The sequence below is a fragment of the Hylobates moloch genome, unplaced genomic scaffold, assembly GCF_009828535.3.
Source record: "Hylobates moloch isolate HMO894 unplaced genomic scaffold, HMol_V3 SCAFFOLD_1, whole genome shotgun sequence".
NCBI lineage: Eukaryota > Metazoa > Chordata > Mammalia > Primates > Hylobatidae > Hylobates > Hylobates moloch.
In genome coordinates, this window is record NW_026652276.1 from 144,418,192 (window position 1) to 144,446,076 (window position 27,885).

General features: G+C 35.1%; 1 protein-coding gene across 8 annotated transcripts in view; it reads right to left on the reverse strand.

The window, feature by feature from the left end:
* PALS2 (protein associated with LIN7 2, MAGUK p55 family member) overlaps positions 1-27,885 on the reverse strand; it is a 117,365-nt gene that overhangs the window by 58,265 nt on the left and 31,215 nt on the right. For 4 of the 8 annotated variants that reach the window (XM_032759193.2, XM_058446360.1, XM_058446354.1 and 1 more), the window contains exon 2: positions 10,391-10,509. In XM_032759193.2, coding sequence (XP_032615084.2) covers positions 10,391-10,507 — 117 coding nt within the window. In that variant the 5' untranslated portion in view covers positions 10,508-10,509. Of the gene's footprint in view, positions 1-10,019; positions 10,115-10,390; positions 10,513-27,885 lie in introns of those variants that run through there. The other 4 variants (XM_032759182.2, XM_058446347.1, XM_058446351.1 and 1 more) reach the window with 2 other exon arrangements.

Here is a 27,885-nt window from a genome sequence, read left to right on the forward strand (position 1 = left end):
GTTAAGAACCAAAAAATCAAATAATAACAAGTGTTGAAGATGATACAGAGATATTAGAACTCTTGTACACTACTGGTGGGAATAAAAAATGGTACAGCTACTATGGATAACAGTCTGGCAGTTCCTCAATGAAACACAGTTACCTAGTTATACACCCAGGAGAAATAAAAGCTATGTCTACATAAAAGTGTGTCCAAGAATGTTTATGGCAGCATTATTCGTAATATAGGTTGAGTATCCCTAATCCAAAAATCTAAAGTCCAAAATGCTACAAAATCTGAAACTGAGAATTTTCCCAAATTAATGATGGACACCAAACCACAGATCCAGGAGACTCATAGAACACTGTGCAGGATAAAAACCCTGAATTCTAAGTCTAGGTATATTATATTCAAACTGCAGAAAATTAAAAACAAAATACTGAAAGATCAGGGGTGGGGGGGGAACCTTACCTGTAGAGGAGCAAGCATAAGAATTATATTGAACTCTTCAGGAAACATGCAAGCAGAGAATAGAGTGAAATCTTTAAAATGTTGAAAGAAAGAAAAAAAAAAAAAAAACTCCAACCTGGAATTAGCTATCCAGTAAAGTTATCATAAAAAAGTTAAAAAAAAAAAAGGGCTTTTTCAACAAAAAATTGAGAATATTTGTTACTAGTACACCTGTCTTGCAAGAAATGATAAAAGACATTCATCAGAAAGAAGGAAAATCATGTAAGTGCAAAACTTGGGTCGATATAAAAAAGAGTGCTAGAGAAAAAAAGGTAAAATAAAATCTCTTATTTTTCTTATTCCTAATTGATTTAATAGACAATAGTTTTATTCACAACAATGTATTTGGTTATCATAGCTTATGAATAAATGAAATGAATGACAGCAATATTATATGGGACAGGAGGGAGAAACTGGAAACAGTGTTATTTATAAGGTAGTTGCACTGTAAGTGGTATGGTGTTATTCGAAAGTACATTAGATTGCAAACGTATACTGCAAAATCAAGGAGAACTGCTAAGAAGTTTTTTTTTAGAAGTCTAATTAACATGCTAAGAGAGGAGAAAAAGTTGAAATCACATACAACGTTTAGTTAAACCAGAGAAAACAGAAAACGAGAGACACAAGGAAAAAAGGAAGGCAGGCAGGCAAGCAGGCAACAAATACAAAACAGTAACAGTATGAAAGACATTAATCAAATTATATCAATAAACATGTAAACATCAATGATCTAAAGCACTTAAAAGAGACTGTCAGCTGAGTGCGGTGGCTCACACCTGTAATCCCAGCATTTTGGGAGGCCGAGGTGGGCGGATCACAAGGTCAGGAGATTGAGACCACCCTGGCCAAGGTGGTGAAACCAGTCACTACTGAAAATACAAAAATAAGCTGGGCGTGCCTGTAATCCCAGCTACTTGGGAGGCTGAGGCAGGAGAATTGCTTGAACTAGGGAATCGGAGGTTGCAGTGAGCCAAGATGGCACCACTGCACTCCAGCCTGGCAACAGAGCGAGACTCCATCTAAAAATAAAAAAAACAAAGAGACTGTCAGAGTGAATGAAAAAAGATCGAATTATATGTTGACTACCAGAAACTTACTTTAAATACAAAGATACAGAGAGATTAAAACTAAAGGTATGGAGAAAGGTGTATCATGCTAACATTAACTAAAGAAAACTGGAGTAGCTATATTAATTTCAGACAGAGCAGACTTCAGATCAAGAAAAATTATTGGGAACAAAGAGAGGCATTACATAACGATAAGAGTTAATTCTTTGAGATGATATAACAATCTTAGTGAATGTGTGTTTAACAAAAGAGCATTAAGATATGGGAGGTAAAATCTGACAGAATTGCAAAAAGAGATAGGTTAATCTACTATTATAGTTGAAGGTTTCAACATTCTACTAGCAGTACAGATATAGCTCAGAGATACTGCAGGTTCTGTTCCAGATAACCACAATAAAGCAAATACTGAAACAAAGTAAGTCACACAAATTTTTTTGTTTCCCTGTGTATATAAAAGTTAGGTTTACATGACAAGGTGGTCTATTAAGTGTGCAACTGCAATACGTCTAAAAGACAATATACATATCTTAATTTAAAAATACTTTAAAGGTTAAAATGCTAATGGTCAGAGCCTTCAGAGAGTCGAAATCTTTTTGCCTGTGTAAGGTCTTGCCTTGATGCTGATGGCTGCTGACTGATGAAGGTGGTGGTTGCTGAAGGCTTGGGTGGCTGTGACAATTTCTTAAAATAAGACAATAATAAGGTTTGCCACATTGATGGACTCTCCTTTCATGAAAGATTTCTCCATAGCATGCAATGTTGTTTGAGAGCATTTTATCCAAGCAAAACTTCTTTCAAAATTGGAGTCAATTCTTTCAAACTGCTGCTGCTTTATCACCTAAACTTTATGTAATATTTGTAATCCTTTGTTGTCATTTCAACAACTTTCACGGCATCTTCACCAGGAATAGATTCCATCTGTAGAAACCACTGTCTTTGCTGCTCCACAAGAAGCAACTCCTTATCTGTTCCAGTTTTATCATGACATTGCAGCAATGTAGTCACATCTTCAGGTTCCACTTCTAATTCTTGTTTTCTTATTTCCAACACATCTAAAGTGACTTCCTCCACTGAAGTCTTGAACCCCTCAAAGTCATCCATGAGAGTTGGACTCAACTTCTCCCAAACTCACGTGAATGTTGATATTCTGACCTTCTCCCATGCATCACAAATGTTCTTAATGGCATCTAGAATAGTAAACCCTTTCTGGAAGGTTTGCAATTTACTTTATCCAGATCCATTAGAGGAATCGAAATCTATGGCAGCTGTAGTCCTATGAAATGTATTTAACTAAGACTTGAAAGTCAAAATTACCCCTTAATCCATGAGTAGAACAGATGTTGTGTCTGCAGGAATGGAAACAACATTCCTCTCTTTGTACATTTCTGTCCGAGCTCTTGGGTGACTAAGTGTGTTGTCAATAACCAGTAGTATTTTGAAAGAAATCTTTTTTTCTGAGCGGTAAATCCCAACAGTGGGGTTAAAATATGCAGCACACCATGCTGTAAACAGATGTGCTGTCAGCTAGGTTTTGTTGTTCCAGTTAGAGGGCGCAGGCAGAGTAGAATTCACATAATTCTTAAGGGCTCTAGGATCTTCAGAATGGTAAATGAGCATTGGCTTCCACTTAAAGTCATCAGCTGCATAAGCTCCTAACCAAAGAGTCAGCCTGTCCTTTGAAGGCAGGTGTTGACTTCTCTCTAGCTGTGATAGCTCTAGATGTTCTTCCAAAACAAGGCTGCTTTGTCTGCATCGAAAATCTGTTGTTAAGTGTAGCCACTGGAATCAATGATCTTAGCTAGATCTTCTGGATAACTTGTTGCAGCTTCTTTTTTTTTAAATTATTATTATACTTTAAGTTCTGGGATAATGTGCAGAACGTGCATGTTTGTTACATAGGTACATATGTGCCATGGTGGTTTGCTGCACCCATCAACCCACCATCTACATTAGGTATTTCTCCTAATGCTATCCCCCCTCCCCTTGCCTCCCAACGCCCCGACAGGGACCAGTGTGTGATGTTCCCCTCCCTGTGTCCATATGTTCTTCATTGTTCAACTCCTACCCACTTATAAGTGAGAACATGAGGTGTCTGGTTTTCTGCTCCTGTGTTATTTTGCTGAAAATAATGGTTTACAGCTCCATCAATGTCCCTGCAAAGGACATGAACTCATCCTTTTTTATGGCTGCATACTATTCCATGGTGTGTATGTGCCACATTTTCTTTATCCAGTCTATCATTGATGGGCATTTGGGTTGGTTCCAAGTCTTTGTTATTGTGAATAGTGCTGCAATAAACATACGTGTGCATGTGTCTTTATAGTAGAATGATTTACACTCCTTTGGGTATATACCCAGTAATGGGATTGCTGGGTCAAATGGTATTTCTAGTTCTAGATCCTTGAGGAATTGCCACACTGTCTTCCACAATGCTTGAATTAATTTACACTCCCAGCAACAGTGTAAAAGTATTTCTATTTCTCCACATCCTCTTTAGTATCTGTTGTTTCCAGACTTCTTAATGATCGCCATTCTAACTGGTGTGAGAAGGTATCTCATTGTGGTTTTGATTTGCATTTCTCTAATGACCAGTGATGATGAGCATTTTTTCATGTGTCTGTTGGCTGCATAAATGTCTTCTTTTGAGAAATGTCTGTTCATATCCTTTGCCCACTTTTTGATGGGTTTTTTTTTTCTTGTAAATTTGTTTAAGTTCCTTGTAGATTCTGGATATTAGCCCTTTGTCAGACGGATAGCTTGCAAAATTTTTCTCCCATTCTGTAGGCTGCCTGTTCACTCTGATGATAGTTTCTTTTGTTGTACAGAAGCTCTTTAGTTTAGTTAGATCCCATTTGTCAATTTTGGCTTTTGTTGCAATTGCATTTGGTGTTTTAATCATGAAGTCTGTGCCCATGCCTATGCCCTGAATGGTACTGCCTAGGTTTTCTTCTAGGGTTTTTATGGTCTTAGGTCTTACATTTAAGTCTTTAATCTATCTTGACTTAATTTTTGTAATAAGGTGTAAGGAAGGGGTACAGTTTCGGTTTTCTGCATATGGCTAGCTAGTTCTCCCAACATCATTTATTAAATAGCGAAACCTTTCCCCATTGCTTGTTTTGTCTGGTTTGTCGAAGACCAGATGGTTGTAGATGTGTGGTGTCATTTCTGAGGCCTCTGTCCTGTTCCATAGGTCTATATGTTTGTTTTGGTACCAGTACCATGCTGTTTTTGTTACTGTAGCAGCGTGATGTCGCTAGCTTTGTTCTTTTTGCTTAGGATTGTCTAGGCTATACGGGCTCTTTTTTGGTTCCATGTGAAATTTAAAGTAGTTTTTTCTAACTCCATGAAGAAACTCAATGGTAGCTTGATGGGAATAGCATTGAGACTATAAATTACTCTGGGCAGTATCGCCATTTTCACGATATTGATTCTTCCTATCCATGAGCACGGAATGTTTTTCCATTTGTTTGTGTCCCCTCTTATTTCCTTGAGCAGTGGTTTGTAGTTTTCCTTGAAGAGGTCCTTCACATCCCTTGTAAGTTGTATTCCTAGGTATTTTATTCTCTTTGTAGCAATTGTGAATGGAAGTTTACTCATGATTTGGATCTCTTTTTGTCTATTATTGGTGTATAGGAATGCTTGTGATTTTTGCACACTGATTTTGTATCCTGAGACTTTGCTGAAGTTGCTTATCAGCTTAAGGAGTTTTTGGGCTGAGACAGTGGGGTTTTCTAAATATGTCATCTGCAGAAAGAGATAATTTGACTTCCCCTCTTCCTATTTGAATACCCTTTATTTCTTTCTCTTGGGTCAGAATTTCCAATACTACGTTGAGTAAGAGTGGTGAGGGAGTGCATCCTTGTCTTGTGCCAGTTTTCAAAGAGAATGCTTCTAGCTTTTGCCCATTCAGTATGATATTGGCTGTGGGTCTGTCATAAATAGCTCTTATTTTGAGATATGTTCCATCAATACCTAGTTTGTTGAGTGTTTTTAGCATGAAGAGGGGCTGAATTTTGTCAAAGGCCTTTTCTGCATCTATTGAGATAATCATGTGATTTTCATCATTGGTTCTGCTTATGTGATGGATTATGTTATGCATTTGTGCATGTTGAACCCGCCTTGCATCCTAGGGATGAAGCCAACTTGATCGTGGTGGATACGCTTTTTAATGTGCTGCTGGATTCGGTTTGCCAGTATTTTATTGAGGATTTTCGCATCAATGTTCATCAGGGATATTGGCCTGAAATTTTCTTTTTTGTTGTGTATCTGCCAGGTTTTGTTATAAGGATGATGCTGGCCTCATAAAATGAGTTAGGGAGGAGTCTTTTTCTGTTGTTTGGAATAGTTTCAGAAGGAATGGTCCCAGCTCCTGTTTGTACCTCTGGTAGAATTTGGCTGTGAATCTGTCTGGTCCTGCACTTTTTTTGGTTGGTAGGCTATTATTACTGTCTATTTCAGAACTTGTTATTGGTCTATTCAGGGATTTGACTTCTTCCTGGTTTAGTCTTGGGAGGGTGTTATGTGTCCAGGAATTATTTATCCATTTCTTTTAGATTTTCTAGTTTATTTGCAGAGGTGTTTATAGTATTTTCTGATGGTAGTTTGTATTTCTGTGGGATCAGTGATGGTATCCTCTTTATCATTTTTTATTGTGTCTATTTGATTCTTCCCTCTTTTCTTCTTTATTAGTCTGGCTAGCGGTCTATTTTGCTAATCCTTTCAAAAAACCAGCTCCTGGATTCAATGATTGTTTTTGAAGGGTTTTTCGTGTCTCTATCTCTTTCAGTTCTGCTCTGATCTTAGTTATTTCTTGTCTTCTGCTAGCTTTTGAATTTAATTGCTCTTGCTTCTCTAGTTCTTTTAATTGTGATGTTAGGGTGTTGATTTTAGATCTTTCCCTGCTTTCTCCTGTGGGCATTTAGTGCTATAAATTTCCCTCTAAACACTGCTTTACCTGTGTCCCAGAGATTCTAGTACATTGTGTCTTTGTTCTCATTGGTTTCAAAGAACTTATTTATTTCTGCCTTAATTTCATTAGTCATTTAAGAGTAGATTGTTCAGTTTCCATGTAGTTGTACGGTTTTGAGTTTCTTAATCCTGAGTTCTAATTTGATTGCACTGGGGTCTGAGAGACTCTTTGTTATGATTTCTGAACTTTTGCATTTGCTGAGGACTGTTTGACTTCCAATTATGTGGTTGATTTTAGAATAAGTGCTATGTGGTGCTGAAAGGAATGTATATTCTGTCGATTTGGGGTGGAGAGTTCTGTAGATGTCTATTAGGTCCACTTGGTCCAAAGCTGAGTTCAAATCCTGAATATCCTAGTTAATTTTCTGTCTTGTTGAGCTGTCTAATGTTGACAGTGGGGTGTTAAAATCTCTCACTATTATTGTGTGGGAGTCTAAGTCTCTGTAGGTCTCTAAGAACTTGCTTTATGAATCTGGGAGCTCCTGTATTGGGTACATATATATTTAGGATAGTTAGCTTTTCTTGTTGCATTGATCCCTTTACCATTATGTAATGCCCTTCTTTTGTCTTTTTTTAATCTTTGTTGGTTTAACATCTGTTTTATCAGAGATTAGGATTGCAATCCTTTTTTTTTTTTTTTGCTTTACATTTGTATGGTAAATTTTCCTCCATCCATTTATTTTGAGCCCATGTGTGTCATTGCACATGAGATGTGTCTCTTGAATACAGCAGACTGGTGGGTCTTGATTCTTTATCCAATTTGCCAGTCTATGTCTTTTAATTGGGGCATTTAGCCATTTACATCTAAGGTTAATATTGTTATGTATGAATCTGATCCCATCATTATAATGCTAGCTGGTTATTTTGCCTGTTAGTTGATTATTAAAAAGGCAGTATCTGCAAAGGGGAATAAAGTGAAATGCAAAAGTATAGGGTTTGCCTATATTTCTTCTTCCCTCTCTCCTTTCTTTCTGGAATACAAACTACATATATATTAGATATTTTCAGTATGTTTCACATATTCTGTTATCTTTTTTTCATTCTTCTCTATTAGTTTTTGCTTGAATATTTTCTAATAACCTAAATTTAAATTCACTTATTCCCTCTTCTGTTGTGTCTAGTCTTCTATCAGTGAACTAATTTCAGATACTGTATTTTTGATCCTAAAATGTTCATTTGATTTTTTATTCTGATTTTCTAATATTTTACATGTTTTTTCTCCCTTTTCTTCTCTTAAAAGTACATTAATAAGTTATTTTCAAATCCTTGTGTATAAATGCTAATAAAAGAACCATTTATGGCACTGCCTCTGTTGTTTTTCTCATGATTGGTGGCCAGATATTTCTGCCTCTCTGCATATCTAGCAATGTGTGCCTCTTTTTTCCTTCTATTTGTTATACTGAGAGTGCTAAGCTACTGTGACTTACTATTTCTTTCTTGGAAGTGGAATTCCTCCCCTATTCCTGGGATTTTTTTAACCTATATTATAGGAATATTGAACTACCATTGTTTTTCCTTATTAAGAATCTGCCTGAATGTTGCATATTATTGGATAATTCTTTGCTTTATTTCATTTTTATCATCAAAAGAGTACAGTAGCACGTTACCTGCTCAAAAGTCATCCAACCATTGCAACTGTTAAGAATAATGAACAGGGCCGGGCGCGGTGGCTCACGCTTGTAATCCCAGCACTTTGGGAGGCCAAGGCGGGCGAATCACGAGGTCAGGAGATCGAGACCATGGTGAAACCCCGTCTCTACTAAAAATACAAAAAATTAGCCGGGCGTGGTGGCGGGCGCCTGTAGTCCCAGCTACTCGGAGAGGCTGAGGCAGGAGAATGGCGTGAACCCAGGAGGCGGAGCTTACAGTGAGCCGAGATTGCGCCACTGCCTGGGCAACAGAGCGAGACTCCGCCTCAAAAAAAAAAAAAAAAGAATAATGAACAAGATAATCCTCTGAAAGGCCAATATCAATGGCACAAAACCAGTAAATTTTTACTCATACCAGTTTTTAAGAATAAGCATACACAAACATACGCATACCCCATCACCTGGTGTTGTAGCAGGTAGAACACAGAATTTGATGATAGAACACACGGCCTAAACCTCATCTGTCTTTTGCTAGCAGAGAGACCTTAGATACGACACTTATTTACTCTGAGTCTTACTTTTCAATTCAAAAGTTGTTGAAAGATAAAACAGTATATTTTAAATTCATAAAGTTGTTGTGAAGACAAAACAGTGTATTTTAAAGACCTTTGTAAACTATAAGCATGTTGTAAGTGCCTTATTATATAGTTTTAAAATCTATAGATCAAAAGCTATAAATTAAATAAACATGGAGATAACAGTGTAACAGATACATGGACAATAACTGACAATCAACAGAAAAACATCAAGAAAAGAGTAAAAAACCATTTTAAAAGTACAATAAGAACCCAGGTAAACTATTTAACAGAAACTTAAACAGTTCCTACTAATTTCAACAGACCTTGGAGCTATTACTTTAAAACAGTAGGAATTAATGTTTATAACAAGTTTGAATCTGAAACAATACCCTGTATATTATTATTAAAATATAAAAATATCTAGTGAACATTGGAAAAGCTATAGTAAAAAATGACTAAAATAAAAATTCCAGTTGGATGATCTGCAAGTGGATTCGTTTCTACTTAAGGGCCTTTATACCATGTGATTTTAGCATGAGTAAACATGTAAATAAAATGAAGAATCTGTATCATTGTCTGGGCCTGGTGGTTTATGCCTGTAATCCCAAGAGGCCAAGGTGGGTGGATCATGTGAGGTCAGGAGTTCGAGACCAGCCTGCCCCAACATGGTGAAACCCCTCCCCTACTAAAAATACAAAAATTAGCCAGGGGTGGTGGCACACACCTGTAGTCCCAGCTAGCTACTCGGGAGGCTGAGGCAGGAGAATCACTTGAACCCAGCAGGCAGAGGTTGCAGTGAGCTAAGATCGTGCCAGTTCACTCCAGCCTGGGCAACAAAGTGAGACTTCCTCTCAAAAAAAAAAAAAAAAAAAAAAAAAAAGAATCTGCATCATTAATTCACTCTCACTAGTAGAAAACCTCATAAAAGGTATTTTTCAGAGGTCTTGGAAGAAAACAAATAATAGACTTTGGCTAAGAAAAAAATCACAGAAAAGAGTGAAATCAACCTTCTCATAGAGCAAAAACCAAAAGGAACAAGATGGCTCTATGAAGAAAAGATCAAAGAAGGCATGTGGCATAGATTCATGAAAGCAAGAGTCATTTGGGGGAACTCTAAAGAATGGTATAGCAGGTTTGTAAAATAGGTAATACATTAAGCTTTAGCATATAATAATTATTTAATAAAAATGGTTGTAAAGTATACTTATCAATGAGTTAAAGAGTTTACTCCAGAGTTGACTAGGGAAACAGACTTAAAATATCAGGCTTATGCAACAAATAACAAAATTTCAAAAAAGCACTAGATAAAGGAAGTCAAGAACTTACATGAAAAGTAGGTACACAGTCTAATGCAAAAGAAGAAAATCAGTACTTTGCCATTGTTGAAAATGGAAATAGGATCAGGATCTTTTTCACAGGCCCTGTTAAAACACAACTGTGCAGGTATGATTTCTCTAAAACTTAAAGGCATTATGCCAAAACTAAGAGTCATTTCATCCTGTATGTAAAGTCAGCGTAGAAAAAGAAAAATGGTCTAATTTTTGCATATGTTAAGATTTCATTATGTGCTAAATGTTTTTATTTGCTAACTAAACGTAATGTATATCAACCAAATTCTAAAATAGTAGTATCTGAAAATATCTCTATAAAAACTATGTCCAAAATAATTCAGTAATCTTATGAATAAATCTATATACCTTAGCAAGTGATTTTACAATAGGATTCTCCATAATTCCCTTGAGGAAAATTAGGTCTATTTCTTCTGCTCCAGTAGATGAGGGCAGCTCCGTAAGGTTTTCCAAGACTTGCTGCATTGCTGCTGAGATAAAAGCAACATAAAAAAACAAAACAAACAAACAAACAAACAAAAAACTTAAATTTCAAGCCGTTATGGAGTAAGATTATTTTAATAATGCAAATAGACATTAAGAATACTCTTTTGAAAAATAACATTTTAAAAAATGAAATTGTTAAACAGTATGAGTTTCAAATTGACTTCCCAGGAATAGCAGGATAGATTTTTATATGCAATTTGGACTTTATCAGACTGCCTTATACATGCTTACAATCTTGCACTTGCTTTATGTTTTTCAAATTTAAAAACATTACTCAAGAAAAAACGGAAAATTCAAATAGACTTATAAGAAGGAAAAGGTCTAATTTAGGAATCAGAAACTTCCCACAAGCTCAGAACCAGCCTTCACTGCTGAATTCTATCAAACAATTAAAAAAGAATTAAAACCAATACTTCACAAACTCCTTCAAAAAAAAGAGAAGAGAAAGAAACACCTTCCAACCCATTCTGTGAGACCAATTACCCTGATACTAAACCCAACAACATCACACACACAAAAATTACCGCCAATCTCTCCTAAAAATACAAATGCAAAAATCTTAAACAAAATACTGAATCCAGTGACATATACAAACAATTGTACGTAATGGCCAAGTTCACTTTATCCCAGGAATGAAAGAGTGGTTCAACAGATAAAAACTCAATCAATAGACTCTATTAATAAAACAAAGAACAAAACCAAATGACACTTCAAAGAAAACCATTAGACAAAACCCAAAACCTTTTCATAATAAAAACATTCACCAAACTAAAAATAGAAGGGAAATTCTTCTCTCTGATAAAAGGCTTCTATGAAAAACCCACAGCTAATATCATACTTAATGGTGCTTTTACTCCTAATAAGGAATAAAATAAGGCTGTACACTTTTGGCATTTTTATTAAACTTTGTATTGGAGGTTCTAGACAGGGCTGTTAAGCAAAAAAAAAAGAAAGAAAGAAAAGAAAAAAAAAGACATCCAGACTGCAAAGCAATAAGTAAAACAATTTATATTTGCAGATCATATGATTTTGTATATGGAAAATCCTAATATACAAAAATTTATTATCATTAATAAGTGAGTTCACCAAGGTTTCGGTATACAAGATTAATATAAAACAACCAATATGTTGTTACACATAGTGTATTTCTACACACTAGTCACAAACAATCCAAAAATGAAATTAAGAAAACCATTCCTTTTATAGTAGCATCAAAAACAATAAAATACTGAGAAATAGATGTAACAGAAGTAGTACAAAATTTGTACAATGAAACTATAAAACATCATTGAAAGAATGAAAGAAGACCTAAACAAAGCGAATGACATCCCATGTTCACGGATCAGAGGACTTATTATTAAAATGGCAACAATTCCCAAATTAACCTACAGGTTTAATACACTCCCTATCAAAATCTGAACTGCCTTTTCTTTTTTTTTGTAGAAATTGACAAGCTCATTCCACTCATATGGAAACTCAAACCAAAATAGCCAAAAGAGTCTTCAAAAAGAACAACAAAGTTGGAGACCTCACACTTCTCAATTTCAAAACTTACTAAAAAGCTACAGTAATCAAGACTGTGTGGAACCAGCATATAGACATACACACAACTAAACAAGAGGCTAGAAACAAATTCATAAATTTATGGTCAATTGATTCTGACAATGTGCCAAGACAATTCAATAAAGAAAAAAATAGTCTTTTCAACAACTGGTGCTGGGACAACATATGTACATGTAAGAGAGTGATGCTAGACCCCTCCCCTCATTCAATATTATAATCTTAATTTTATTAGTTTTATCTCTTTTTATGTTTCATAGAATAAATCAACAGTAAATACAGAAGTCATTTTTAATATTAACTTTTATTTTTATTAAAGTAAAATATAAACACTGTTAAAAGTCAGATTGTAGTACTAAATGGCTTATAAAATACAGTTTTCTGTTCCATGCTGCTTACCCTTCTCCCAACTTATCCTACTCCCAGAAGTAATTACTAGGAATTTAATTGTTTCTTCTAATCAGATCTGTTCGTAGTTTCTCTTCTTTCTGGATAATATGCTAATATTGCTACTTTGTGATTGACCCATTTTGGACATTATCTATTTTCTGTTAGGATACTAGAGGTTTCAGCTTTTACCTTCCCTATCTTCAGACTCTCAATTTTTAAAAATAAAATCAATAGTGTTTTTCATATAGAACTCTTAAGTTTTTTCCAAATGTTCCAACAAGCTTCTCCCATTTTTACCAGTATTTTTCTAAATATTCAAATATTTTTCTAATACTCTATCAGACCTATTTCCTGTCTTCTATCCCTGATTTCCCTCACAAAGCATTCTCTTGTATGTTAACTTGGACAGGTTCATCTACGGGGGTTTCATGGATGACTGACAATTTTTGAAGGTAAAGACGCGAATAAGAGGACAATGTGTACTTGACAAAGGAGAAGGAAAACAAGTATTGGATTAAGATGAAGAAAGATGACATAAGAAAGAATATAAACTACAGCTACTTAGTAATTTTGCTTAAGGTCAACAAGTTACCTTTAAGTGGGCAGGGAACAATAGAATCAATTTTTAAAAGTACTTTTGTCTTGTGGCTATAAATGTGGTTAGCAGTACTTCTCATTATTTATTTTTCTTTCTTTTGACATTGTACATTTGTCTTTATTTTTAACTTTTATTATGGAAAACTTCAAACATATATGAAGAAAACAGAATAACATAATAAACCACACAATGATCAGCTCCAACAATTAGCAACTCATGGTCAATCTTGCTTCACACTCCTGTATACTTTCTACCTTATATAACTTTGAAGCAAATTCCAGAAATCCTATTTCAATGTATATGTCTCAAAGATCAGCATGCCTTTTAAACAACATAACCAAAATACTGTTAGCAATAGTATCAAATTAGCAATACCTAGCAAATTAACAGTAATACCTTAATGTTATCAAATGTTTAGTCAGTGTTCATAACTCCAGTTGTACTGAGGATTTTTTAAAAATGTACCTTCTGTATTGATTCTTGAGGTGCTTTTTTTTTTTTTTAATTGGTGTTTAAGCCAGTAGAAAAGTGACAGAAACTGTGAAATAGATCTTTGGTTATTTTAAAGATCTTCATAAGTTGTTACTGATTCTTAATCATATAGAATTTAATCTAGAAATGGATAAACCTGACAACATCCCTTGTCCTGGGAAAGAAATCTCAAATATTATAATGCTGTCAATCATTCTCAAATTAGTTTGTATATTTGATGGATTTATAGTCAAAATACAATACATAGTTCTTTTTAACTATATTATCCTAAAAGCATATGAAACGATAAAGAAAAACCATGTGAGAAGATTATAACAAATAATGAGATGGGCCTAATCCCAACTTAGTAAAAGTGATTCTGCAGAGTCTCTCACCAAAATTATGAACAATGGAATCTGAGCTGGTACCTCCTTACAGAAATCTCTCCTGCTGTTTCTCTGCTTAAAATGGAAATAGCTGTCCTTTGTTACCAAATCCCTTTCTTCACCAAACTTCAAATAATGTACTTTCATGATTTTTTTTAAAGTAGCAAAATGATTTAGTCCTATAAAATATTAAAACATAAATCTATAATAATTATTCAGATATTGATAAACACCAGACAACTCTAGTATATGTAAAAACTTAATATATAAAATAAGAGGCTCTCTGGAATGGGAGCCTTACAAAGTTAAGACAGGAGCCAGAAAAACAGGGAAGGTTTTCCCATTTACTTAGAGATTTCAGGAAGAAAGGAGAGTCTAAACTCAAAAGGTAAGTTACCTACAAGTTCCACTCCTTCTCAATAATCACTAGAGGAGATAAACATTTTAATCAGACCCTAGATTCAATAACACATAAATGGGATTCTTTTTTTTTTTTTGAGACAGAGTCTCGCTCTGTTGCCCAGGCTGGAGTGCCGTGGCAGGATCTCGGCTCACTGCAAGCTCTGCCTCCCAGGTTCACGCCATTCTCCTGCCTCAGCCTCCCGAGTAGCTGGGACTACAGGCACTCACCACCATGGCCAGCTAATTTTTTCTATTTTTAGTAGAGATGGAGTTTCACCGTGTTAGCCAGGATGGTCTCCATCTCCTGATCTCCTGATCCGCCCACCTCGGCCTCCCAAAGTGCTGGGATTACAGGTGTGAGCCACCGCGCCCAGCCATAAATGGGATTCTTACATGGGCTAGAGAAAAATTAATAGATTTAATCTAGGCTCTTCAGTTACAAATATGAATAAACCATGAATCACCAATCACTTATGAAAACTAGCAGCATGCATTAGACTAACTAAATTCAACAAACAAAAGCATGAGCCTCCAGAGAAACAAAATTACTACCAAATAAAAAGAGAGGAAAACAAAAACAAAAACAAAGATTAAATTGTGATACACAGAAAGATCAAGCTGAAGAATACTCCCATTAAAAAAGGGCGAAGAGCGGGAAAGTATGAGTAAACTGTTATGGGTCACGAAAGACCAAAATTTACAAGGTAATTAAATCCAGAAATGCATTAATAAAAGGAAAAGCAAAAGTCATCCAATCAAAAGAGATAGATTCAATCAGTAAGTCAATAAATAGCTGGCTTTTTCAAGTGACCAATTAAATAGACAAATACTTGGCTAGTCTAATCAAGAAAAGATAAGACATGAAGAGTGATGTCAGTAAGATGGCTGACTGTAAGTGTCTGGTGCACATTCTCCGCTTCAAGAAAGGACCATGGCAATAAATAAACAGCTAAGATTTGACTGGAGTGTTGAAGGGAGAGTGCTGAAGTACAGCAGGGAAGTGGAGAGGTACCTGTGATGACTGGAAGCCCACAAGGCCAGCGTGGAGGCATCCTGCCTCTGCCATCCCATCCCCCCAACCTGGAATGGCCCAGAGTCAGAAGGGACTTCTCCTTGTGGGGGTGGGGGTGGGGGCGGGGGCTTGGTAGGGGAGGAAGGTAATCAGAGGAACCTCAGCAGCCTCCACTCCCACTGCAAACACATGCAATCCTTACCTAGTAGAATCCACAGTCCTTGCAAGCCCTGAGCCCAGTTTGGGGAGCTGCTGTGAATTCACACAGCTGTATTCCCCCAGACTGGGAGCACAAGATCTGCACTTACTCCCTGTGAGCCAAGCTGCTGCAGCATGTCACCCATCATCTTGAGATCAGAACCATTTCTGAAGTACACACTGCACTTTTCCAGCCTAGGAGTTGTTTTCATTCCACGAAGTCCACACAGGTGTCTGAATGCCACAACCCCAGGTGCACAGAACCTCAGACCAGGATCTGCTGTGACTCTGGTCCTGCAGAGCAAGGAAACCAATCCCTGCTGCCAGCACTTCTGGCCAAACAGTCTGGTGGACACACCCAGGGACAGGGAGAACCCATCCTTGAGCCATTCACACCACTGAATGTATGCCCTCCCCTGAGCAGCAGAGGTCCCTGAGCAACTGAGCAGCTGACATGTCCCCATGGTGGCCAGGTAGTTGCACACCCATGTCCTGAGCCTGAAAAACAGCCTGGCAGGCTAGCCTCTGGTGAAGATGACCTTGGACTGGCTCCACATTGGCACCTACGCCCTAAGATACTCCAGGAGGCCTGAACTCAACAAACATGCCCACAGACTGGCTGAGAAGTTGTGCACCCAGCCCAGAACCTAAAAAACAGATTAGTAGGTTCTCCTCTGGCAGACATGCCCCCAGACTGGCCAAGTGGCTGCACACCACCCCTCAGAACTTGAGAAATAGCCCAGTAGCCCCATCCCAGGCATTGTGTCTCCAAGCCAGCCAAGCAGGCATGTGCCCATGCCACCAGCCAGAGTAACAGCCCCATGGCCATAATCCCAGCAAGCTGGACACCAAGTTGGTTGCCTCATCACAGCGTTCACTCATGCACCCCCGACCTGAGAAACAGTCCAGTGAGCCCACCCCTGGCAAAGCTGCACCATCACCGCCACAAACTCTTACAGCCTAGGCCACTGAAATACTTACAAACATCACTAAAATTGATTACTGCTGAAGAATCTGCAAAGAGACTACACAACTGGGTCTACCTAAAAACGAAGTGAATGCACCCCATGCAACCAATACTCCAAGTTTTTTCAACAACTCCATAAAACTGGAAAAGGCAACTTTTCTACCATATGTGTAGAAATAAATCAATGTAGAGCTACATCGAACATAAAAATACAAAGAAACGTGACACTTGCAAAGGAATATAGTAATTCTCCAATAACAGATCCCAATTATTAGGAAATATACAAAATATCACAAAAAGAATTCAAAATAATAATCTTAAGGAAACTCAGTGAGATACAAAATAATACAGATACATGATTCAACAAAATTAGGAAAAATGATTCACTATTTGAAGGAGAAATTCAAAAAGAGAGAGATATTAGAAAACAGAAATCTTAGAGCTGAAGAATTCAATGAATGAAATTAAAAGAAAATACAATGAAGAGCTTCAACAAAGGACTAGACGAGGCAGAAGAAAGAATTTCTGAACTTAGGACAGGTCTTTTGAAATAACTAAGGCAGACAAAAAGAAAAAAAGAATAATTTAAAGAGTACCATTAAGTGAACAAATATTCACATTATGAGAGTTCCAGAAGAAGAAGAGAAGGGAAACATCATAGGAAATATTTAATGAGCTAGTTGTAAAAAACTTCCCAAGTCTTGGGAGATAATGGACATTCAGATCCAGGAAGCACAAAAGTCCTCAAATTGATAAAATCCAAACAGTCCTCTCTGGGGCACATTGTACTCAAACTGCCAAAAGTCAAAGACAAAGAGTTCTAAAAACAGCAAAAGAAAAGCATCAAGTCATAGACGAAGAAATCAAAACATCACTACAGAGAACCACTCATCCACAAAAATAAACGATAAGAGAATGTAAGAAACAAGGGATATTTTTTAAAGAGAAAAGAAAACAACAAAATGACAGGAGTAAGTCCTCACGTATCAACACCACCCTTGGCTGTAAATGGATTGGATTCCCCAATTAGAAAATATAAACTGGATGAATGGATTAAAAAAACAAGAGTCAACTACATGTTGCCTACAAGAAACTCACTTCAACTGTGAAGATACACAGAGAGAAAGCAAAGAGATGAAAAAATATTCCATGTAAATGAAAACCAAAAGCTACACTTACTTCATTTCAGATAAAATAGACTTCAAAAGTTTTTTCAGTTATTATAAATATAATGGCTTTCTTGATTTTTTAATGTGTGTTGTTTATATATAGAAATACTACTGATTTTTGTGTATTTATTTTGTATTCTGAAACCTTACTGAATTTATCATTTCTAAGAGTTTTTTTGGTAGAGTCTTTTAGGCTTTTCTTTATTGTAAGATCATGTCATATGTAAATAGTAACAATTTGACTTCTCCCTTTCCAATTTGGATGCCCTTTATTTCTTTCTCTTTTCTGTCACTCTTGCTGGAATTTCCAGTACTGTGTTGAATAAGACTGGTGAGAGTGGATGCTCTTGTCTTGTTCCAGTCCTTAGAGGAAAAGCTGAAAGCTTTTCAGCTTTCGGTGGGATATTAGCTGTGGGTTTGCCATATATGGCCATTATTTTGTTAAGGTACATTTCTTCTCTACCTAATTTATTGAGTTTTTATCATGAAGGAATGTTGAATTTTACGAAATGCTTTTTCTGCATCTATTGAGATGATTATGTGGTTTTTATTTTTCATTCTGTTCATGTGTCACATTTATTGATTTGTGTATATTGAACCATCATTGCATCCCTGTAATCCCGCTTGATCATGTTGTATGATCTTTTTGATGTGTTGTTGGATTTGGTTTGATAATACTGTTGAGGATTTTTGCATTTATGTTCAGTAGGGATATTGGTCTGTAGTTTTCTTTTTGTGTGATGTCCTAGTCTGGTTTTGGTATCAGGGTTATTTTGGCCTTGTAGAATGAGTTTAGAAGAATTCCCTCCCCTCCAATTTTCAGAATAGTTTGAGAAGACAATTTAGTGGTGAAGCCATCCAGTCCTGGACTTTCCTTTGTTGGAAGACTTTTTTTTTATTACTGATTCAGTCGTATTATACATTGTTGGTCTGTTCAGGTTTTCTATTTCATCTTGACTCAATCTTGGTAGGTTTTATATGTCCAGGAATTTATTATCTATTTTCTCTAGATTTTCAAATGTATTGGCATATAGTTGTTCATAATAGTCTTCAATGATCCCTGTGTTTCTGTAATGTCAGTTGTGACATGTTTTGTTTCTGATTTTATTTGGATTTGCTCTTTTTTTCTTGTTGATTTTATCTTTTCAAAAAACCAACTTGTTTTGTTGACTTTGTGTTATTTTAGTCTTTATTTTCTGCTCGGATCCTTATTATTTTCTTCCTTTTACTACCTTTGAGTTTGGTTTGTTCTTGTTTTTCTAGTTCCTTCAGATGCATCATTAGGTTATTTGAAATCTTCTTTTTTGATGCAGGCATTTACTGCTATAAACTAGTCTCTTACTACTGCTTTTGCTATATCTCACAGGTTTTGATATATTGTGTTTCTATTTTTATTTGTTTCAAGGAATTTTCAAATTTCCTTTTAAATTTCTTTATTCATTCATTGGTCATTCAGGATCATGTGGTTGAAATTCCATGTTTTCATACAGTTTTATGTTTCTCTTGTTATTGGTTTCTAGTTTTATTTCATTGTGGTCAGATAAGATACTTGATATTATTTTGATTTTTAAAAATTTTTGTGACTTGTATGCCCTAACATATGGTCATAAATGTGGTTAGCAGTACTTCTCATTACTTATTTTTCTTTCCTTTGACATTGTACATTTGCCTTTATTTTTCCTAGAAAATGTTTCAAGTGCTGATGAAAAAAATGTGTATTCTGCAGCTGTTGGGTGAAATGTTCTGTAAATGTCGGTTAGGTCTATTTGGCCTATGGTGCAGTTTAAATCTGATATCCCGTTGATTTTCTGACTAGGTGATCTGTCCAATGCTGAGAATGGGATGCTGAAGTTTCCAACTATTATTGTAAATAATTCCAACTACTGTAATAATTCCAACTATTGTAAATAATTCCAACTATTATTGTAAATATTTCAACTATTATTGTAGTTTCCAACTATATTGTATATTATAATACAATATAATACTATATTGTATTACATACAATATCCAACTATATTGTATGTAATAGTTTCCAACTATATTATATATTGTAAATAGTTTCCAACTATTATTCTTTTAGATGTAATAATATTTCCTTTTATATCTGGTGCTCCAGGGTTGTGTGCATTTATAATTGTTTTAGCCTGTTGCTTAATTTACCCTTTTACTACAATGTCCTTATTTGTTTCTTTTCAAATAAGAAATAAAGGGCATCCAAACTGGAAAGGGAGAAGTCAAATTGTTACTGTTTAAATATGACATGATCTTACAATAAAGAAAAGCCTAAAAGACTCTACCAAAAAAACTCTTAGAACTGATAAATTTAGTAAGGTTTCAGAATACAAAATAAACACACAAAAATCAGTAGTATATCTATATACAAACAACACGCATTAAAAATCAAGAAAGCCATTATATTTATAATAACTGAAAAAAAAACCCTAAGAATAAATTTAACCAAGGATGTGGAGAAAACGGAACTCTTTTACACTATTGGTGGAAATGTAAACTAGTACAGCCACAATGGAGGACAGTAGGGAGATTCCTTAAAATCTACAAATAGAACTACCACATGATCCAGCAATGCCACTATTGCAAATTTATTCAAAGTACAGGAAATCAGTGTATTAATGAGATATCTGTACCGCCCCCACGTTTACTGCGGCACTATTCATAATAGTCATCATACAGAATCAATCAAAGTGTCCAATAACAGATAAATGAATAAAGCAAATGTGGTATATATACATAATGGAATACTATTCAGCCATAAAAAGGAATAAAATCCTGTCATGTGCAGCAACCTGGATGGAATTGGAGGACATTAAGTGAAATAAATCAGGAACAGAAAGTTAAACATCACATGAACTGGAGGACATTAAGTGAAATAAATCAGGAACAGAAAGTTAAACATCACATGTTCTCACTCTTATGTGGAAGCTAAAAAAGTTGATCTTACAGAAGTACAAAGTAGAACACAGGTTACTAGAGGCAGGGAAGAATAGGGGGAAAGAAGGAGTAGAAAGAGATGTGATAAAGGACACAAAATTACAGCTAAATATGAGGAATAAGTTCTACTGTTTTATAGCACCATAAGGTGACTATAGTTGACAATAGTATACATTTTCGAACGGCTGAAGAGAGGATATTCGAATGCTCCCAACACAAATAAATGAAAAATGTTTGAGATAGTGGATATGCTAATTATCCTGATGTGATCACTAAACATTGTATGTACCGAAACATCACTAAGTACCCCATAAATATGTACAATTATTATGTGTCAATTAATTAAAAAAAGGCAAGACACAAATAACATTAGAAATGAGATGAGAAAATAACTGTAGGTATATTTTAAAATCTCTTTTAAGAATACAATGAACAACTTTATTTAAAAAATCTAGTCAAGTAGATGATTTTCTAAGAAAATGTCAATTATCAAAGAAAGAAGTAAAAAATGAAAACAGATCAAATAGAAGAAATTGAAAGGTTTCCAAGGGTCCTCTCTTTAAAAAAAGGCATGAGATCTGGAGAGATTTAAGAATAAAGTCTATCAAACCTTTAAGATGGAGATAATTCATTTTTAAAACAAAACAGAAAAGACTGAAAGCTTTCCAATTTCTACACAGACTTCAAAACTCAGTTAAAAAATTATAATGTAATTTAATATAATATCATAGAATAAGGAAAAAACCCAAACTCATCTCAATGCTTAAGATGTATCAGATAGAATTCAAATCCCAATTCTGCTGGAAAAAACCTTACCTTAGTAAAAAGAGAAGGAAATAAGAGTCATTTTATACCAGTTTCTATAGGAAGCATCACATTTAATGGAGAAATATCAGAAGCTTTACTATTAAAGTCAGGGACTAGACGAGAATGCCCACTACGATGACTACTTTTCAAACTTGTAGTTTAAGTAATGTAGTAAGACATAGCATTTTAAGAAATGCAGATGATATAACTGCATTCTCAAGAACTGCAGAAAGGTCTGAAGAAATCAGTGAAAAAATTAGTAAAGTTATTTATGAGAATTTGGCTGACTATACATAAGAGCAACAACAGAAAAATCAACAGTTTTCCTAAATAACAGTAATAACCAAATAAGACTAAAATGTTCAGACAGATATGAAAATTATTAAAATTATGCTGAGACATTTAAAATAAATTGATTAAATGGAGAAGCCATGCTCTGAGGTAAGAAGATTCAATAATGTAAAAATGCCAATTCTCTCCAAATTATTCTTTAAAAAAAATGAATAAATCCTAATAGAAATCCCAAAAGTATTTTGAGTAAATTTATCCTAAAATTTACCTGAAAAAGAAAGTATCTAAAACTAGCCAACATGACTTTTTAGGAAAGCATAAATGTAAAGGAGGTACCTGCTATCAACTGTAAAAACACTGTATATTCAAATAGTGCAGTATTGTCATAGGAACAGACAAATCTTCAGAGTAGTTAAATGAAACAATATACAATAAAGGTGACATCTCAAATCAGTGGGCTAGGGTTCAGTAAAATATGTTAGATTGACTACCTGAGTTTATGTTCTTTTTCTTCACAATCTCTATTAAAACAGCAGCAAAGTATTAAGGCAAAAAACCACATGAACAAAGGGAATAGCTAAAGAGAAACACTGGATAAAAATATTCAAAAGTATTTCAAAGCATAAAAGTGGTAGGAGTAGGAACAGACACAGCAAAGCAGCAGTAAATTCTACCTCGTAAATATTTCTAGAATCTAGAATCTATCAGTTTCTTTCCATCACCCCCTAATGAGTCCTTGCCATTATCATATCGTACCCAGACTACCCCAACGGCCTGGTATCTACATATAACCTCAGGAATTAAAATGTGATTTAATGGCTTATAAGCATTTTAATATATTGCTAGATTCAATTTGCACCACCCCCACAGCTTTAGACATACCAGTATTACCCTAGCCCTGATGCAAAACCCTCCCTGCACTTACCACCCTTGCATACCTAATTCACATTCTTTAAGGGCAAAATATCAATGTCCCTAACTGCCCTAATTAGAATAACTTCTCCTAATACATACTTTCATAGTACTCTATACTTCATAATTCTGATAAACCTATATAATTAAATTTTTTGGTATTTAATGCACAACTTCCTTTCTAAACTCTAAGTCTTATGAGTGCAGAAATCATCTTTGCATCCCCAACAACTAGGCCACATTTCGGACATCATTACTTCTTAGTGGCATAGTTTCACAGTCACAAAAATGTTACATTTTTCTGTTACCAAAATCAAGAATAGTTTTAAATGTATATATTACTATTTATAAATAAAATTGTGTAATACTTGGAAGCAGCAAAAGGTGATATTGTTTACAGAGTAGTACTCTTAAAGCTATCAACTTCCCGTGAATTGCATAACAAGGCATAAAGATAGAAGTGGTATCTTTAGTCTACTAAAATGGCAAGCTTTTACGGTAATACTTCCTGCCTATAAATGTATTTCTAGATATCTACAATACAGTTCATTATGTAAAGGAAATGTAATAAAAGTGGTATTTATTCGCCTATATTCTGTCCCAGAAGTTTTCTGTAACAATTGTTTTACAAAAGCATTTCTACCCAGGTTTAGAACTGTAAGTAAATGAGCTATTCTTAATATACTAGGCCGTGCCTATTTTAATATTAAAAATCCTTTTGTAACCACATTAGGTGATAGGTTCACACCCATTTAATTCAACAAACTGAATTTCCATTGAAAATATTACAGCTAAATTAAGCATTCATAAGATGTTAAAAATTACTTCTGCTCTTATATTTTACAGATAAAATAATTATTTCACCAGATCCATGTTGCTAACTTACAGTATCCATGAAATGAAAAACAAAATCTCATTCTATGCATTATTTTTAAGTATTTTCTTAAAGGAAGCACTTAACAGTCATCTGCACTATTTCTAATGTTTCTGCAATACAGCAGCAACATTCTTTTGTAAAGTACATTTCCAAGAGATGATAAAGAAAAAAGAACTGATTGAAATTTCATTTTCTTAAGATTAAATTTTGATGCAACTATTTTCACATACTGATTTGACCATAACCAGAGTTCACTTAAAACATTAAATCAATAAAAATAATTTTCTATAAAATGACAATATGCTGTCCATACCTTCCCTCTCAAACTACTATCTTGAAACTATTTTAGTAATATTTCATTGAATCAAAGAAGTAGGACTTTGCGCACAGCTAATTCCATAGGTATTTACTCACAGCTAGACGCTAGGCATGTGGTTAGATGTTGAAGAAAATATATGGACAAACTATCTGTTCCCCAAAAACTCAGTTTATTAGAGTAGACCAAGATGTATAAACACATGTATGAAACTGGTGATAAGATCATCATAATCACAGAAAAAGGTGATACAGCACAGTGGTAAAGAACCTGCATTCTACCACTTAACTAGTCCTGAAAACCCGGGTAAATGACTTACCCTCCTAAAGTGGGTTTCTTTCACCTGTTAAATGGGGGAATGACAATGGTATCTAACTCACAGGGTTGTTACTGCTAAATAATACACGGAAAACTCCTAGAACAATACTTCCTACTGCATTATTAGTATTGTGGAAATACGGGAAAGCAGTTAACTCTTTATTTGATGGGTTTGGCGGGGTGTTAAGAAGATGAGACACATGGGGAGACACCACTGGAAGTATCCTAGTGGAAAAAACTAAACTGAATGCATCTTAAAAGCATTGAATTTATGATCAGTATTTAAAGCCTTAAAACAAATGTAGAGCTGAATTTCCTAAAGCATTCCTAGAGAAAATCCAAGCTTGGAGTCAACAACAACAAAGTGCAGGCACAGTGGAGGGGCAGTCATTCCGGGCCATTAAGGAATCCCACATAGAAGAGCCCACATTTTGGCCTGACTAAATACCACAAACTTCTTTCCAAAGACAGTAGGGGTTTGTTCTCTTTGGGGAGGGCACTGAATGGGGATGTGGGAGCCTGAAAAACAAGAGAGTAGAGGCTGAGGTAGATCTGGTTCTTTGCAAAGGACACTAGAGGAGGAGGAATGGAGGAAGGGAGACTACCTAGGAGTGAATGCACTAAAGCAGGGTTTTTCAAACAGGAAACCACTGGCATTTAGGGAGAAAAAAATTCCCTTTTTCATCAAACGCCTGTTGTCTTCCACAGGTGTTATAACAACCAAAAGTTCCCCTTAATACATTTCCCAATAACTCTAGGGGTGGTGCCATTTTCTTCCCTTCTGTTCTTCCACTCAAAGCCTTACCCTAATATGTCCTATATCCAGAGTATTCTTCCTTCTTAATTTAGTTATTTTAAGGGCTCCCACCTGCTCTCTGCCTATAAATCTGAAGCAGCAGTCTGCCTGAGGACAAACCCCCCAATTTCTCAGTGCCTGACCATGACCTCCCATTCCAGGTAGAAGGATGGTGGGAGGAGGGGAGGAGCAGCCTACACAAATACAGAGGAAATCCTCATCAGATATATATTCTGAATCATCACCCTAGTCCTTCATTTATAAATAAAACCCAGCAATTATATCACCAGGCATTTGAAGAAAACATCAGTGATAGCGGGTAAACTAAACAAACTAAACTGGGGGAAAAACAGATGGTGCTGAGAATAGAAGAGAATTTTAACATTTTATTTTTGTTAGCATTCTGAGAGATATGTGAGAAGCTACTGCATTCATAAAAGAACAAGTCACTAAAAGGGAGCAAAGGAGCAACCAAAAAATAAGAAAATTCCTGGCACTTAAAAACATTATTGTCAAATTTAAATCTAAGGTTGGCCATGCTGCCTCACACCTGTAATGCCAGCACTTCAGGAGGCTGAAGTGGGAGGATGGCTTAAGGCCAGGAATTTGAGACCAGCCTCGGCAACAGAGCAAGACCTTGTCTCTACAAAAAGAAAATATAAATAAATTAGTTAGCTGGGCATGGTGGCAACGTGCCTGTAGTCCCAGATACTTGGGAGGCTGAGACAGCAGAATCACGTGAGCTGAAGAGTTCAAGGTTATAGTGAGCTGTGATTGTGCTACTAGGTAACAGCAAGACACTGTTTCTAAAAAAAAAAAAAAAAAAAAGAAAAAAAATTAAAATTAAAATGTAACAGCAGACTAAATGACAGAATAAAGCTGAAACTGCTAATCCAGAAAATCAAGTCAAGTTAATCTTCCAAATGCAGAACAAAGATGAAAAATATGAGAGTAAAGTTAGAATCCAGAAGCAAATCCAGCACTACCTATTAAGAGTTTCATAAGACAAGAATAGAATAAGCGTGAGAGGAAATAGTTGAAGTAATAGAAGAAAATGTATTTGAGTTTAAATGACACAGAAAACTTTAGAACGAAGGGGTCTACCATGTGCAGAGCAGATGGAATGAAAATGGCCCAAATCTAGAAACACTAAGTGAAACTGCAGAATGTTTAAAACATAAAAAAATGGGGATTTCCAGAAAGAAAAATGTTAATGTAAAAGGAACAATAATCAAACCTGCATGACATTTATTACTGATAGTACTGAACACCAGGAGATAATGGAGTAGACTCCAAAGTTCTGATGAACAGCAAGTAAAGAAACTTTTACATATAACATTGAAAAAAATCCATTATAGGTTCACACATATGTACATAAATATGTGTATGTATGTGTATATAAACACACGTGTATGTGGTAAAAGATGTAGTCTAATTATATTGAAATATTTAAAAATCAAAAACAAAAACTGATCTTCTCCCCTAAAGAAGTCCCTTTCTAGCATTTTAGACAAATTTACACAAAATTTTCAGACAAAATTGAATATATCCATTTTTATTTACATGAACGCAATTGTTTTATTTAATAAAATCTTAGTGATTTTCCCATATTGAAGCTCATTCTTTTAGAGATACCTAGTACTTCATTGTATGCATTCATCAAAATTTATCTAGTCTGTCCTCTACTGAAAGACATACAGGCTGCTTCCATTTTTGCAGTTGTAATTAGTGTGACAATCAGTATCCAAAAACAAATACACATACACACACATATGATATATATATGTGTGTGTGCGTATGTGTATATATATATATATATATATACACACACACGGGGGTGTACATATATATACATGCATATATACACATATACACACATGTATATACACACATATATATCATTAGCAAGTAAATATATATATTTACATACATTTAATGTTTGTGTATATATACGTATATAAATATATACGTATATATATACACGTATATACATATATATATCATATGTGTGTGTTCAGAGAGAGAGAGAGAGATACACATACATTAGCAAGTAAACACTAAGAACTAAAAGTAGAATTTTTTAAAATAAGAGCTAAAGATCTAGAATTCCTAGATCAAAAGATACATGATTTTTCAATTGTCAGACATTGTCACACTGTCCTTTAAACAGGTTGTAGCAATGACATTTTCATTAAGAGGACTTCATTTCATTATATATTAAAATAATAATAATGAATTGCCTCATAAAACACTCCAGTATGAATGCTGAGGACATGTGTGGCAAAAGGAGTGATTAAAATAGAGTAAAAACTAAATTCTGAATTCTAATCTCATTTTCCCCAATGTAATATTTTTTAAAAATCTAATCACACATCTATCTTCTTACCTGAAAAATATAAATGACATTGATGCAACTCATAAGGTTATACAGGTTGAACATCTCTAATCCAAAAATCTGAAATGCTCCAAACTCCAAAATTTCTTGCACACCAACATGAAACCACAAGTGGAAAATTCCACACCTGACCTCACGTGACAGGTCATAGTCAAAACTTCGTTTCATGCACAAAATTAAAAGCACTATATAAAAGTACTTTCATGCTATGTACACAAGGTGTACATGAAGCATAAACGAATTTTATGTTTAGACTTGGGTCGTCTCCCCAGACAACTTATTATGTATTTGCAAATATTCCAAAATCCAGAAAAATCCCAAATCTGAAACACTTCTGGTTCCAAGCATTTCAGATTAGGGATACTCAACCTGTATAATAAAAGTAAACAGGCCAGGAGCAGTGGCTCATTCCTATTATCCCAGAACTTTGGGAGGCTGAGGCAGGAGGACTGCTTAAGCTCAAATTCAAGACCAGTCTGGGCAACATAGCAAGATCCCATCTCAAAAAACAAAACAAAACAAAACAAAACCTAATTAAAT